Source organism: Scleropages formosus, chromosome 11 (assembly GCF_900964775.1).
Source record: "Scleropages formosus chromosome 11, fSclFor1.1, whole genome shotgun sequence".
Lineage (NCBI taxonomy): Eukaryota > Metazoa > Chordata > Actinopteri > Osteoglossiformes > Osteoglossidae > Scleropages > Scleropages formosus.
In genome coordinates, this window is record NC_041816.1 from 2839029 (window position 1) to 2854347 (window position 15319).

Below are 15319 nucleotides of genomic sequence, written 5' to 3' on the forward strand. Positions count from 1 at the left end.
TCGCCGCTGCGAGCCGTTTGTTCTCCCGCCTTTGCGGGGATGTGCGGGACAGACCTGTTCAGCCACCTCGTCCCCCATCCGTTAGCGATGCCAAGGACGGTCTCGTCCGGTGTGGAAGCAGTGCATTCTGGGAAGTGCGGGCCTGCACTTTCTCTCACTCTTTTCCCAAGGAGGAGCTGGTTCATTTAATCAGTCTGTGCTGGACTCTCTGCTCATGCAAAAACCGTATTTGTCCAAATGTGCTGCGAAATAGAATAGCACCTCGAATAGGGAAAACCATAAATATGGATCAAGTAATACTTTTGGGGGAAAATGTGTTTTTACGCTACAATCGATGAATTTCACTCCGTTCTTGGCGCATACGCGCACCCTCTCGGAAACTGTCTTTTTTTTTTTTTAGGTTAAGAGTCACTCTTAGCTTCAAGGAATGAATTCTTTGAACCACTCAAATTCCGAACCTCTTCGCTGAAGAACAGTACGTTAACTCCCCATATCTCTTTTCCCGGCGTTTCATTATTTTTACCGAAAGACCTCATTATGTTTGACATTTTATTAGACGTGAAAGTCGCAAGGGCTTCGGCCACATGCTCTATGACATCACTTTCTATTCCGGCACGTACCAATTACCTCGCCGTTCCCTTTTATTCCCTCGAGTGTATTTCCATGGGCTACTTGCAGGGGCGGAGCCGCGCTCGTTCTGCGTTCGGGGCCGATCGGCTGCTCATTCTTCCTTGGGAGAAAGCGTTATGTTGTCATATGACCTGCAGATGCTGACACTATTAGTTGCAAACTGTTAAGAGAAGCAGATGGGAGAAAGCGAGGCGCTAGCCTGTGCCCCAAGGCTGCCATCATCATCATCCTCATCATCATCACCACCATCATCATCATGATTAATTCCCTTAATCCTGCCTGGTGAAAGTGTTAGATAATGGACTCAGCAGCCTCTCGCACCACCTCCTCTCCCCTTGCCTCCCTCCATCTCTTCTTTGCTTGTGTCCTCTAGTTAGAGCACATATCCAGCTGGGAGGGAGGCGCAAACAGAACCCCAGTGAGATTTTTCAGTCAATAGGCAGCATCCTGTTCCTTCAGACCCAGCATCATGGGGTTTTTTTTTTTTTTTTTTTTTAAAGGGGATGAAAATAAGCTTGCGGGCCGTTGTTGCCGAATGCTTCCTGAATGACGTGATCCCTCCGCATTCCTGGTGCTCTCTGTTCTCTAACCTCGTTCAGCTTAAAGGAGCCGTGTGCCTTCCTTGGGCCTGCCTGTCGCCCTTCTCGCTGAGCTCTCGCCTTTGACAGTTATCTTGATTTTTTTTTTTTTTTAACAAAATGTTTTCTCTGCGTTGGGGGTGCTTATTTACAAGCCCATAAAAATGGTAGTGCATACTGCTGGTTTCATTGTTCCGTGCACACCCATTAAGCATTTGTGGGCAGTACAGTGGCACAGCATGTAGTACTGAGGCCTTATAGCCCCTGGGTTGTGAATTCAGACGTGGGTTCAAATCCGGCTCATTGCATTTCTGCATTTGCGCCGGTTTCTTCCAGTTTCCTCCCACAGTCCAAAGACATGTGTTTCTGGTGAAATGGGGGCTCTAAATTGCCACGCATGCGTGTGTGAGTAATGGCCCTGTGATGGACTGGTATCTTATCCGAGGCGTACCCTCGCCGCACACCCTGTGCTTCCAGGATAGGCTCTGGACCACCATGACCCTGCTTGAATAAGTGGTCATTAAGAGTGTCTGGATTGATGGTTTTGAGCTTGGAAGTAAATGACAGCAGGATTAGTGCAGTTGAAGGGATCTGGTTTATGGTGCGGTAACGCTCGGTCGAGTTTCAGTTTCATTTCCGGGGACGCGTCGGCGTAACATACGTATTGCCGCAAATTGCTCGCGCGCCGGTTTTGCCCACATAGTCCTGCGATGCCGGTAGCCTCAGACGTCGTCACTCTTAAATGGGACGTTCGGACTCGGAGATTACGGCTCCTATTAATTCTCTGACACGCAGCGAAAACGATGGAGCTCAATAACAAATTAATCTCGCCCCGTAAACAGTTTGCTGTGAGGCAAGTCGAGCGTGAATGAGGATGGGGGAGACATCATCGAGCGCGGAGCCTGGAGTAACTTGAGGACATGGAAAGGAAAGCTTGTCCATCTGCCAGGGACTGAAAGACTATATCCCCCCTGCCACCCCAGCTCCTTCTGGCTGCTGGAAATAGAAGTGGATCTCTGGGCCTGAGTGCCGCATGCGTGAGATCCCAAACCCCGTGTTGCTGCTGGGACCGTTGCCCCGGCAACGCAAACACATCTATCGCACCGTCTCGAACGGGACCGAGAATGTCCCTGACAGCTGCGCCGGAGGGACCGTGAGCGCAGTGATCATCTCTGAGTCACGGCCCTCTTCTCTTTGCCCTAATGAGAGATAACGGGAATAAACAGAATAACTGGCACGCGCTGTGCGACGGGGCCGGCCGAGGCCGCCGCCATGGGGCCGAGGGGCTGCCCCCCCACCCCGTGCATTCCCATTCAAAAATATTTGTCTCTGAGCTGTCGCTCCTGAACGTGTTAATGGCTTTCACGTGGACTGCCCGTGGTTTTCAGATTTTTCTGATGTTCTTTTCCCCGTAGCGCAGCATAACGTCGCTTGACCGTTTTTATCCGCTTTCCGCTTTATACTTCACGCCATTCGTACAGGGGGATTTTTACTGTCGCACTGCGTTCTTATGCGTCTTCACTAAATGCGCTAATTCATTTACCATCTCTGGATTTGTACCTGCGTCCGTTTTCACTGCACACGTTTGCTCTAGTTTGCCTATTGCAGGCCGTCCTTCATTTACGATGTACGCGACTCGCGACGAACCAGACTTTCCGGTTTCGCCGCGCTGCCGCAAGGCGCCGCATTTCTTATTGACTCGATCGCCGTGTCTGTCCGCCGGGCTGTGTTTCACTTTTTAAAAAAAAGTATTCTTTCATTTACAGAATTTTTAATTTGTGATTCCATGCAAGTTACTTTTTTTTTTTTTAAAAAAATTACAACAGATAGCAAGCGAAAAATGAGTGTTCTGGTGGTGCTGAAACGAAAAAGAGAAGCAGAAAGCAGCTTTAGAAACAAAATTGAAAATATAATTGTAATGCTGTACTGTACTTATAGTATATTGTTATATTAGAATTATTTTAACATTATAAAAAAATATAACAAAGCCCTATTATACAATATACCATTACTGCATTTTAATACTTTATATCCTTTTGGTTCATATAGGGTGGCACGATGGCACAGCGAGTGGCACAGCAAGTAGCACTGCTGTCTCACAGCGCCTGGGTGGTGCAAGAGGACGTGAGGTCGATCCCCGCTCGGTCTGTGTGGGGTTTGCATGTTCTCCCCGTGTCTGTGTGGGTTTCCTCTGGGTGCTCTGGTTTCCTCCCACAGTCCAAAGACATGCTGTCCAGGTTCATCCGTAGTGAGTGTGACAGAGTGTGTGTTCCACTGATGTATGGATGAGTGACCCAGTGTAAGTAGTGTATGTAGCGGTGTAAGTCACCGCGGTGAAGAAGGTGTGTGGGCTGACAACACTACATAGTATCCGTTGGAAGCTGCTTTGAAGAAAAGCGTCTGCTGAATAAGTAAATATAATATGATAGAAGGGATTGGATTTGAGACTTGCGATGAGGTCATCGGGACAGAACCCCGTGGTAAGGCGAGGGCTGCCTGTCTTTCAGTGTTTGGCTACAGTTTCTCCTGTCACCGAAGTTACCATACGTGCAGCCAGGTATTTTACCAGAGCAATTCAGGTTAAGTATGTTCCTCCCTAAGGGCAGTGCGGCACGGCTACTCCAGGGCTTTGCACTGATTGTTTTCAGGTTACAGCTCCAGGTCCTAAGCTACCACGCCACCTGCCGCGCGGTTAACGCCGGTGTACACGAGAAGCGGTGTGGAGGGCGGAGCTCTCTCGACTTACTTTATTGAAGGGCTTAGAAAAAGAGAAGAACTTGCATGGTCCATCCCTGCCCGGCCTCCCCTCCCTCGCTGACGCAGCCGAACGCTCATTCCTTGATAAAGACTTGATATTTTCCATCCTGAGCGGTCTAAATTTGGACTTCCAGTGTAGCGCAAGAGCTCCTGTGCAAAGAGCAAGGAATGCAGATATTGTCATCATTTCAAGTATTCCCGGTAGTGCTGTTATTCCCTTTTCTGTTCTCCCATCTCTTCTGTGCGCACGCACACGCACGCTTTCTGTAAACACATACTTGCTGCTCTTTTGACAAAACCACCTCCCTTCCTTGTCCTCTGAACCTCTCCCCCCTCTACATTCCTCAATATATAAATAAACCAGTTCCTCACAGAGTAACTTCCTTTACGATGGTCTCGTTCCCGTTCCCTCCGAGGCCGCTTTGCATCTCGGCGCACTTCTGCTCTCGTACCCCCGTCACCTGGGGGGAGACGCACCTCCACGCACACGTCAGACTTCTCGGGCGTAGAGCCGAATGCGATTTTGCTCACGAAAGCTTGTTTTCGGTCGCGGGCGCTTTGGGACGAATGTACTGGAGAAAATGCCTCCCTGGAGATTTAAGAAACCATCATTTGGATTTATAGCCGAAATACAATTCTCTCTCGCTGACTACACATCACACCAGAAGCATCAAATTCCTTCCCCGTTGTGTAACCAGTCAGGTGACTCTTATCACCGTGTCACAGACGACCAAATTACGTCATGGACCCCCCCCGAGGCCACATATTTGCTCAACGAGATTAACTTTCCGCATCGATAATAACAGGTATAATAGCGAGAGTTGAGTTGAGCTGTACTCCTCAGCATCCATTGTGCCTTTTCTCCATAAACTGCCGTGTAACGTTTGAGATACGGGCCAAATGGAGAGGGTGCAAAACCGCCGTGCGTCATCGTGCGGACAGTCGATAGCCTTCCGCTCCTCCTCGGACCACCGTCCCCGTCAGAGCGGGCGGGAGTATTGTGACATCAGAGCTTAGCTCACCTGTGTGTCCTTTAGAGGAGTACACCCGAGTACTGTACCTAGACTACCTAGATTAGTCCAGTCCCCAGTCGCCACAACCGCTCCGACCAGACAAAGACAAGACCACGGAGGGACCTCTAAAGATCCAGAGTTCAGTTGAGGAAAAGCAGTCAAACGTCGCTGTAACGCTGGACTCGTATTGGCGCCAATTCCCATTCTCATCCGACATGCTCCCCCGGGACCATCTGTATTAATGTTTAATATGCAGCGCAAATAGGAAATGCCCTCTCTAAATTAGATTTGGGGATTTTCATACCCCAAGGCGAGTTATGAATATTGATTTGAAATTTGCAGAGCGCTCCGCCTCGCCGTGCGATCTGAGGGGCTGCGCTGTAATTTCACAGCGTGCCCAAGCGAGAAGGCTGCGTCGCACGGTGATTAAAAGCAGGATCTTTCGTGGCCGATGGGCAAATATTTCCTTTGTCTAATGCGATCCCCCGGCGCGTTCCGAGGGCGGTTTCTAATGGCAGTTATCTGAGAGAGGAATGGGTTCGATGGCACGCTGGCTGTTTGGCATCTGCGGGACAGACGGCGGCTTCGTCCGACCGCATGGAGGCGAATGATGACCTTGTGGCAGACGGCTGCTCTTGGGGATGACGTCGCCGTGTGCCGTTCCTCAAGATCCGTTTGCAGACCGCAATGGAAAACTCGCCGGATGCTTCCGACGCGAGGAGTCGGGCCTGTTTCTTATCAGCGACCCAACGTGGCCAAGGAGATAAGCCAGATTTCCCCGGTGTTCTTTGAGAGTCTCCGCGACGCTGGACCGGACGTGTCCTCGGAGCTTCTCCAACGTTACGGCAGAGCTGCGACCGCACCGTGGTCTCCGCATCCCTCCGGACATGTGGGAGGCCTCCCTCGTTCGTAAATTCTTCACTGTGATAATTTCTCTCTAAAAGAGCGTCAAACTACATTTCACAGCTGTACAGTGTGTACTAAGCTTAAGTAATGCTTAACTCGGTGTTGGTCAACTCAGGGCTGGACCGTTGCACCGTTTTGGGCGTGAAGGGACCATTGAATTTGAGTAACAACGCATTGCATGTGATTCGAGATAGTGCTGAGAAAATCAAAGTAGTGCTTTTATACCCGCTGCTCCCCAATATGTATAAGACCCGATCGCTCGCTACACCCCAACCAGACTGGTACACCAACTCCAACTCTGCCTGCTTGGTAGTTCCACAAACACAAAATCACAAACATTTTTGATTTTTGGCTGCACGATTTGGCTGCACATTTTTGGTTTAGGTGGCACAGCGAGTAGCGCTCCCGTCTCACAGCGCCTGGGCGGTGCTAGAGGACGTGGGTTCGATCCCCGCTCAGTCTGTGTGGAGTTTGCATGTTCTCCCCGTGTCTGTGTGCGTTTTCTCCGGGTGCTCTGGTTTCCTCCCACAGTCCAAAGACATACTGTTCAGGTTCACCCATAGTATGTGACTGACTGAGAGTGTGTGTGTGTTCCACTGATGTATGGATGAGTGACTTAGTGTAAGTAGCATATCTAGAGTGTAAGTCACTGGGGTGAATAAGGTGTTTGGGCTGATATCACTGCATAGAGTTCATTGGAAGTCTCTTTTGAGAAAGGCGTCTGCTAAATAAATAAATGTAAATGGATCCAGTGTTGTGATATCAGCTCCCTCTCTCACTCAGAACTGCTGAATCCTTCTCTACATTAAGAAGGGTCTCAAAAGTCACATCTTTTGGAGTCACTTCTCCCTTGACTTCCTATGTGCTCGATAAACGTGTAAAGGTTTAATAATTTGGTGGTTAGAAATTGTTGAATAATGGGTAATCCTTTCTGCAGCTACTCATGTGACGTACACTGGTTTATACTGCGAAATGGGACAGATGGACTGTACTCCGGAATCACGTGTCTGCATCCAAATCTCTCCTTCTGTTGATATAATGCACTCTTTGTATTGTTCTCTGAGATGAAAGAAAAGAAATGGAGAAAAGTAACTAAAAAAACTACCGGCTGAAACTGGTATAGCGCTGACTGCTCCGAAATCCTCGGATGCACACAGCCACGTGGCAGTAGATGTACGGAAGGTATTTATATGGCAGGTCCCATCATTTGCATCTGTAGGGTATAAGTATGGTCAAAATTATGCACAGAACTCAACTGTAACATTTACTACTAATTTCAGTAGGATTTTTTTTAAAATACGAAAAATTTAAAATACGTGTATGGTTCCACAACACAACTCTTGCACAAACCGGGATATAAACTTTATTAGTATAACACAGCGACTCTGCCATACATCCCTATTTCTGTTTAATTTAACAATCCCGGCTCATCTGCCACAAACTGACACTGATAAGGTAAAAATTGTTAAATACATTGACTTTATCATCTATCTGTTTTCTTGCTTTTTTTAATTTTTGGCTTGGCTGGGATACAGCTACATTTATTCATTTCGCTGATGATTTTCTCCAGAGAAAATTGCACTGTTACGGTGCCTATAATTATTTTCTCACTTGTACAGCTGTGTGACTTTACTAGAGAAATTTAGGGGCGGTATCTTGTTCAAAGATACTACGGCAGAAGGCGGGATGCAAACCTGTGACCTTTGGATACAAAGGCGGCAGCTCAATCTGCCATGCTGTCAGTCCCCCTAAAACCAGAACGTTTTGGGTTAAAAGTCAGTGCTCTGAATCACCGTGACACTTTCCATGTGCTACACTGACCATTTAACAGGGATCAAGAAACCACAAATCCCTCTGCTTTATTTAGAGCGTCGTTATGAAGCGTAAATGTTACCAGCCTCCTGATGCCAGTCAACGTGCCCAGTTTGCCAAGTCCATTGCCTTTATATTTCAAACCAAGCCTGGTCTCAACAGCAGATAAACGCGTGGCCATCTGAGGCTGGACAGCTGCAAGAAGAGCTTCTCTATAATTCCACGACTGCCAAATGAACAGCAGGCTCCCTCCTCCTCCGCTTGTCGGGTGTTTCTCCCTGACCCTCCCAGTACCCCGGTTTCATAAACTCTACCGCTCCAGGCCGATCTGGTTCTCCTGGCGATACCTGGGAGTGTGCAGGATCTCCCAATCCCTTGCAGCCCTGTGCCCCCAACTCCGACCCTCCAACAGGAACAGGAGGAAGATGTCTTCTGGGCCCTCGGTCAAAGCTCTCTCTGTCTTCACGGTGACATCAGGCCTTCATCCTGTGGCTGCTCCTTCACACATCCTGCCCGATGTGTTTACAGGCTTTTGTTTCCCAGAGGCATCTTGGCTGAGGAGTATTTTACAGTGATACATAGGTAGATTCTGAAGCCCTGACCCTTCTACCCTTCCAGGCAGTCTTTTCTTTTTAAGCGAAATATTATCATAATTCTTCATTCACTTAACTGACCCTTTGCTGCAATGCAGTTTACAATGTTAGGGTTGTAAACGAAGCGACTTAAAATGATTTACCCGTTTATACAGCTGGGTAATTTTTACCGTATCAGTTCAGGGCTCAGCACGAGGGAGGATTCGAACGGGGGCCTTTCAGTTGTATGGTGACAGCTCGAATCGCAAGCCGTGACCTTGTAGGTTTAGGAACGTTGACTTTTACGTTGTCGAGTTTCTCGTAGCGCTATCGATTCTGAATTCACTCAATTCGCCCCAGTAATTTTAATGGAGGACTAAGTGCCAGATGCTTTTTAGACTCATTAGTCTGGCATTGTACGGTGGAGCCCCGGTGAGAAGTTACACGTCGACACAGTACTGATAACAGTATGTTGTGTAACTTTTATGTGTTCAGGTCCTTGCCGTGTCGGTGCAGATGTTTCTGATTTAGGGTGCAGCATGTTGTGAAAACATCCCATGGACATTAATGGTTTATAGGATGTTTAATGTTCACCACACTACGTAATGATCACCAGCGGGAGCGTATAACGAGGGAGGGCTCCCGTCTCGCTCATCGAAAACGCCGGCTCTCTCCGGCACACGGCATCGTTCCCTTGATTTAGTAACGATGGCGTAACGGTGGCTGTAAATCCAAAACTGAACGTGACGGAGGAACGTTCTTGGGACTCTGGTTAATCCACTGCTGGGGTTGTTTGAACAGAGCTCCACACTGGGCAGCAAAATTTGAAGAGAAGTTCACCTTTCATGAGGAAAATCACCTTTTACTAGAAGGAAGAAAGCAAGCAGACTTGCGGTGGACCAGAGAGTCTAAAAAACGTGAACGAAATGAGCGAATGTGAAACTGAAAGCTTTCTCACGAGCTGTAGATGTCTTCAGCTTTGGGAAGTGCTTGGATTATCGGTCTGTTAGATCTTAAAGCTTGAGGTTCGTGCAGTTTAGTGCTTTCCGTTTGAGAAGCGTAAGCTCATGATCAGCTTGAAATTCATGTGAAAGACATACGGTGTCATGTGTACTTGTCAGCCTGTCCTTTCATTAAAAGAGCATGGATGTCATCATAGGGTACTCCTCTCTCTTCTGTTCTTCCGTTTGAGAAGCGTAAGCTCATGATCAGCTTGAAATTCATGTGAAAGACATACGATGTCATGTGTACTTGTCAGCCTGTCCTTTCATTAAAAGAGCATGGATGTCATCATAGGGTACTCCTCTCTCTTCTGTTCTTAGTCAGCGGGGCTCCATTCGGACAACACGTGCCTTAAAGACGGTGCATGTTCAGAGAGAGGAAGCAGGGCTAATGCAGGGGATTTTGGATGACACGTTTGATGCGTGATCCGTGAGTCACAGCAGAGTGAGATGAGACACCCCGCTGGGCCGTGACCTCACCCCCTGCTGATTACACCCTGGAGGTTCACAATTCTGTGCATTGTGAGATAGCGGTGCTGCCGCGAGCTCGGTGACAATCGGGCCCTTTCAGCGACTTCTATCAACTGCGGCCCAAATCCTGGGGTGCCAACAGGGCAGCAACGAAGGGAAGGGATGGCGGTGGCCCGTGGACATTTTTAGGGTCCTAATTGAAATCCAAACATGATGTGACACTGAGATTTTCTTGTGGAACCCCAGAGTTTCCACATTTCCACTTCGGATTTGCCAAGGATCTTGTCACAAAATCCACGAGTGTACCGGGAAAGGACAAACATAGGAAGTACAATTCGGAACAAATGAACCCTTGCAAAGCATGGCTGTATTTTACTCTAATCCATGCAATTTGGCTCATCCATGCCCCTCGAGAGTCCAGCGATAGCCCCCTCTCAGTGGACGTCACATAAACCCCGCTAGCAGGGTGACCGCATCACGCTCAAGGCATGTCAGCTGCGGATGGTGTCTGCATTACATCACTGATGTAAGGACATATTAATTGCTTGTTACCGATGCCTTGACAACAACAGCTGTCAACACAGAGCTACGACCCCGCTCCTTCCCTCGCCCTCTTTAGCCGAGCAGTACGTTAGCTCCACGGCTCCATCTTCTCTTGCTCTTGGAACACCCAACACCCCGAAGCACCCTCCTAAACGCTCCCCCGTCGCAACCCAACTCCACCTTCCAAATTTAGGGAGTGGGCTGCCTTGCTTCTGATATTGGGATGAAGGTGTGGATTACCATGTCCATTCGGGGAATGGTCTGCATGGGAGTGACTTCATCTCACCATGTGGAGAATGCATCTTGCGCCCACCTGCTTGCTGACCCTTGACCCCAGTGTTGGAACACAAGGGTTCAGACATCTGCCCTCACTGCCTGGCCTCCAGACCCCATCATCCCATGTCCTCTCCATACACACTCTCTACAAGGTCCTGTCCTGCTGCAGGCTGTTTATCTCCATTAGAAAGGTCTCTTTGTCCAGGTATGGAAGAGGAGTTGTCTGAAGGGTTGTGAGAATGAATGAAATCAGGTAGGCCACTTCAACCAAAATCTTACCCTGTTTTAGCTGGAATTACTAAGGAACCAAAAAAAAAATAGTGTTTAAAATGGTAAAGTACGGTCTGATGAATGTTCGTTGTCATTAGCAAGGTAAAACGCTTGGTGCTATTGTGTAACACGGTCAATTCCACTATGTCATCCAAGCTGACGTAATGTCGGAATGATGCTCGTTGATTCAGGAGGCTCTGTCAATAGGGTTACTGTATTTTATTTCTTTCTTTTTTTTTTATTTTGACTTGAGTCACTGCTTAGCTGCGCTCATGTGATCTGTTTGTGTGGACTGACTCTTCTCCTTACTGAAGCCATCGCCGAACACGCTCGTCACAATTACTTCAGCTACCCAGCTCCGCTTGTAATGGGACGTCCTTCCGGCAAGGTCACTACAGCTGTTTCTGCCATAAGTCGTGATAAAATGGAATACGTTGTGAGCCTTTAACCGAATTGTGACCCATCCTGACCTACCCACATGTCCTTTAACCCACAGAGAGATCTTTTTACCTGGGGCATCAGTAGTGCTGCTATTATGCTTCTGCTTTCAAAAGATTACTTCCCCGTGGCCTCTCATTGCTCGCAGTCCCCCCTTTCAGCGCGCTCGTGTTTCGAGGCGAGGGGTAGCCGAGATCTTGGCTCCCGCACGGGGCTCCTCTCCCTGCGTTAAGCAGCGTAGCAGGTTATCTGGCGGCTGCGTGTGGCGACCGTTGTTCCGTTTGTACGCAAGCCAGGGTGGAACAACAGGGGCCTCCACAGGAATAGAAGCGCTCGGCCAGGTGATGCATGTACTTATTTGCTTTCCTGCTGAAACGGGATCCTGCAGGAGTAATTAAAAACATGCAAGATGCTTCCCTGCAAGCCTCTTATTTAAACACGGAGTGCCAGCCCATGCTTCGGGCCTGTGCTGCGTTGCCTGCCAGAACAACGTAGACCTCTTTGATTATACCAAATGTCCGAACCTTGGTAGATTGGACATTCCTCGACCGAGGAGGACACGTGCACCGAGGCGACCAGTGAGTTGAACGGAGCCCACGTTGGTGGACGTACGGGTGATCGCCTGGCAATGAGCTCAGCGGTAATGTCTGTTACGGTCGAAGGAATGTATCGCCTGTTAATTTCCATCTGATTCATTTCTTCTTTTAAGCTGTTGCGCTATAAAAAATGCTGGGTTTAAAGTTGCTCATGCTGGGTTACTATGGTATAGAATGTACTTTGGATTACAACACAGCGCAGCATTTTGGCATTTGACCGAGAAACATGGTGGCGCAGTACGTGGCGCTGCTGTCTCACAGCGTCTGGGTGGTGCAAGAGACCGAAGGTTCAACCCCTGCTCAGTCTGCGTGGAGTTTGCATACTCTCCCTGTGTCTGTGTGGGTTTCCTCCCACAGTCCAAAGACATGCGGATCAGGGCTATTGGTGATTGCAAAATTTCCCGTGGTGTGTGTGACGCGATGAACTGGCATCCCATCCAGGGTGTACCCTTCTTCAGCCTAGTGTCCAGTACTTCCAGGATAGTCTCTGGTTCATCACGACTGTGCTGAGGAGAAGCAGTTTTGAGGATGGATGGATGGGACACCAACAGGGTAACACAAAGCTTAAGATGTTAAAAGCATAACAATATCATCACCATCATCATCATCATCATCATCTGACACCGCTTGTCCCATACGGGGTCACGGAGCCTAACCCGGCAACACAGGCCGCAAGGCTGGAGGGGGTGGGGACACACCCAGGATGGGATGCCACTCCATCACAAGGCACCCCAAGCGGGACTCGAACCCCAGACCCACCGGAGAGCAGGATCTGGTCCAACCCACTGCGCCACTGCACCCCCCATAGCATAACAATAATAAATAATAAAAATTATAAACATATGGTAAAACCATAATAATCATAAAAGTAGGATTAAAATGAACAAATCATCCAAGCATCTAGGGGGGCGGTAGATAATGCAGTGGTTAGCAACATCATCTGGCAATCAAAGGACCCAGGTTCAGATCCCTGTTCCTGCTGTAGTGCCCTTGAGGAAAGTACTTTGCTTGCAGTGTAACAGTAAAAATTACTGCCATATAGGTGGGTAAATAATTGTGAGTGCCTTGGTGTCCAAACATTTTCAGTTGCCTCTGATAATGACATCAGGTAAATAATGGTAATAATATGAAAAGCGGACTGTGTTCTGTCCAATACTTACTTGGTATGGGTTGCTTAGAATTTGCAGAGCAGGGTAGTTTCTGTGCAATTTTCGGAGCAGGTGGTCCTACTGAAGGAATGGCACTACTGAGACTGTAGAAGTGGATGCTCAGTGATATGGTGCGGTTGACCTCCTGGAGATGTGAGGAGGATACAGATCATGTTGACTTCCCTACCGCTCCCGTTTCAACACTAGAAATGCGAAGGACTGGCATCTTCTCCCGAAGGCGTGTTTTGCTAAGAGGCCAACGGGGGAGGCAGTTTGCCAGCTACAACAGAGCATGAAAACCTCGGTGTTTGAAGTCCACGGGATGACCGCAGTTCTAAGAAATCTTGCTTGTTGGCACGAGTGTGTGACCCCACCTCCGACAAAGCTGCTCTTCATCTCTAGGAGTTCTCGCTAGCGCTGGATGTTTGTCATACTATAGTAAAGCACCACTGCCGTGTGACTCCCCGCCCCTCTGAAATCACTCCCACCCAATTCCGTTGAGAATGCCTTTATTGAAAGGGGCCATTTTTCTGCTAGTGTTACCCGTAGCTCTGGCTTTTAAGCACACTGTCGTGAGTTGTGGTGAGATGACATTTCCACTTCCTCGCTCAACAGCCATAAAGCTAAAGGTACGGATGCGGCCGTAATGGGATCTCTTTAAATCGTCCGGCGCATCATGGGTTGTATTGTGAGCAGCACCAGAGGTGTAATTACCGTAATCCACTTTGAAACCAGAATCCATTTACAGTTGAACTCAACAGTCACTCAAGTGGAAGGGTACCAACGCATGATCAGGAACCTGAATGAAGCAAAGAGTATGGAAGTGCAGGTTCCTTGCCTGAACAACACATCCCAGCTCCGTGGCAGAGTTTTACATTTATCCACTTAGCTTTACACACTTCTCTCCAAAGCAACATACAGTCTTTAGGTATTTACAGTGATTAACCTATTTATACAGCTAGGAAATTTTTACAGGGGTAAATTCAGGATAGGTACCTTGATCAAGGGTACTACAGCAGGAGCTGGGATTTGAGCCTGAGTCCTTTTTGTTCAAAGGCAACACCCCTAGTGCACAACTGAAGGTTTCAAAGTGGTTAAGGCATTGAGCCTGCGACCCAAAGTCTGCTGGATCACATCCCAGAATTAATTCTGCTGTCGGACTTCTCGGCTGTATGCATAAAGCTGTCTCAGTGAAATATCCTGCAAGGTTTTAGTGTCAGTGTGTATTGTAGAAATGTAATGCAAACAAACCAAACAACAAGCTTCATATTCGAAGCCTACACTTTATTGAGTTAGGGTACGAGTCTTTCTTGTCCATCCACGAGCCTGTAAGTAGGCCCCAAGGTGGCCGCATATTTGCGTGGTGAGTAAGGAATGCGGTTACATGCCTTACGCATTAGCTATGACTGATCCCTGGCTTGGTGACCGAGCGAGAGAGAGAGAGAGAGAAAGAGGGAGGGAGGGAGGGAGGGAGGGAGGGAGGGAGGGAGAACAGATCGGCTGCTCACGGCAAATGAGCTCATTCACTCGCTGAGCGCTTGAGCAGAGCAGAGCACCAGGGCGTTGTAGAGGGAGACCACGGGGAGAGGGAGGGTGGACGGAGGACGGGGAGAGAGAGAGAAGCTTTACAACAATAGGTAGCAGTATTTCCAAGCAGAGGCTTGGGCAGAGACACAGGGAGCAATCGGAGAGCCTTATCCTCCGCAACCCCTGCAGGTCCACCTTCCACCCAGTGCTCTGTGGACCGGACGCTTCTGTCATCCGCGGAGGGTGTTTTTTTTTTTTTTTTTTTTTTGGCTTGTGCGGGATCACGGATCTGCCCTCTGCCTGGATGCCGGTGGACGTTGTCATCACCGCAGCCGAGGAACGCTTCTGGCACGAGATGCACGAGAGTGAGATGAAGCTGAAGATCCGGGTGCGCAGGATGAAGGAGGGGCGGGACCTCCGAGGTGCGTACGCGGAGCATCAGGGGCATGTTGGGGTTACCGGTTTTTCGGTCACCTTTGCATTTTTTGGGGTTTTTCTATGTCATTTGTGGAGATCAAACCAAGGGTTACTCGGAGCATTGTACGGACACCCCCTTACTTGGGTGAATCGCTTGCGGTTTGTCGGCATGCAGCCATTGATATGTAAAAACCATCGCTAAAGCTCCTTTGCGCTGGCTCTTTTTGCATCTGTGGGCCGATTGCAGAACTTCCCAGGGTGCTTTCAACGCGGCCTCTCTCTCCTCCCCTGCGTATGAGCACCTGGGTTTGGTCCATGTCCCAGACAGGGTCTGATCTCTTTCGATTCCTGCCGCCCCAGAGGG

General features: G+C 48.7%; 1 protein-coding gene across 4 annotated transcripts in view; it reads left to right on the plus strand.

Annotated features, from left to right (window-relative positions):
- Positions 1 to 15319, plus strand: part of LOC108934672 (dual specificity protein phosphatase 8-like) — a 48097-nt gene that overhangs the window by 22134 nt on the left and 10644 nt on the right. The window contains exon 1 of one of the 4 annotated variants that reach the window (XM_018752687.2): positions 14513 to 14960. The exons of the other annotated variants lie outside the window; for them this stretch is intronic. Within the exon in view, the coding sequence (XP_018608203.1) occupies positions 14843 to 14960 (118 nt within the window). The 5' untranslated portion in view covers positions 14513 to 14842. Of the gene's footprint in view, positions 1 to 14512; positions 14961 to 15319 lie in introns of those variants that run through there. 4 annotated transcript variants of the gene reach the window in all.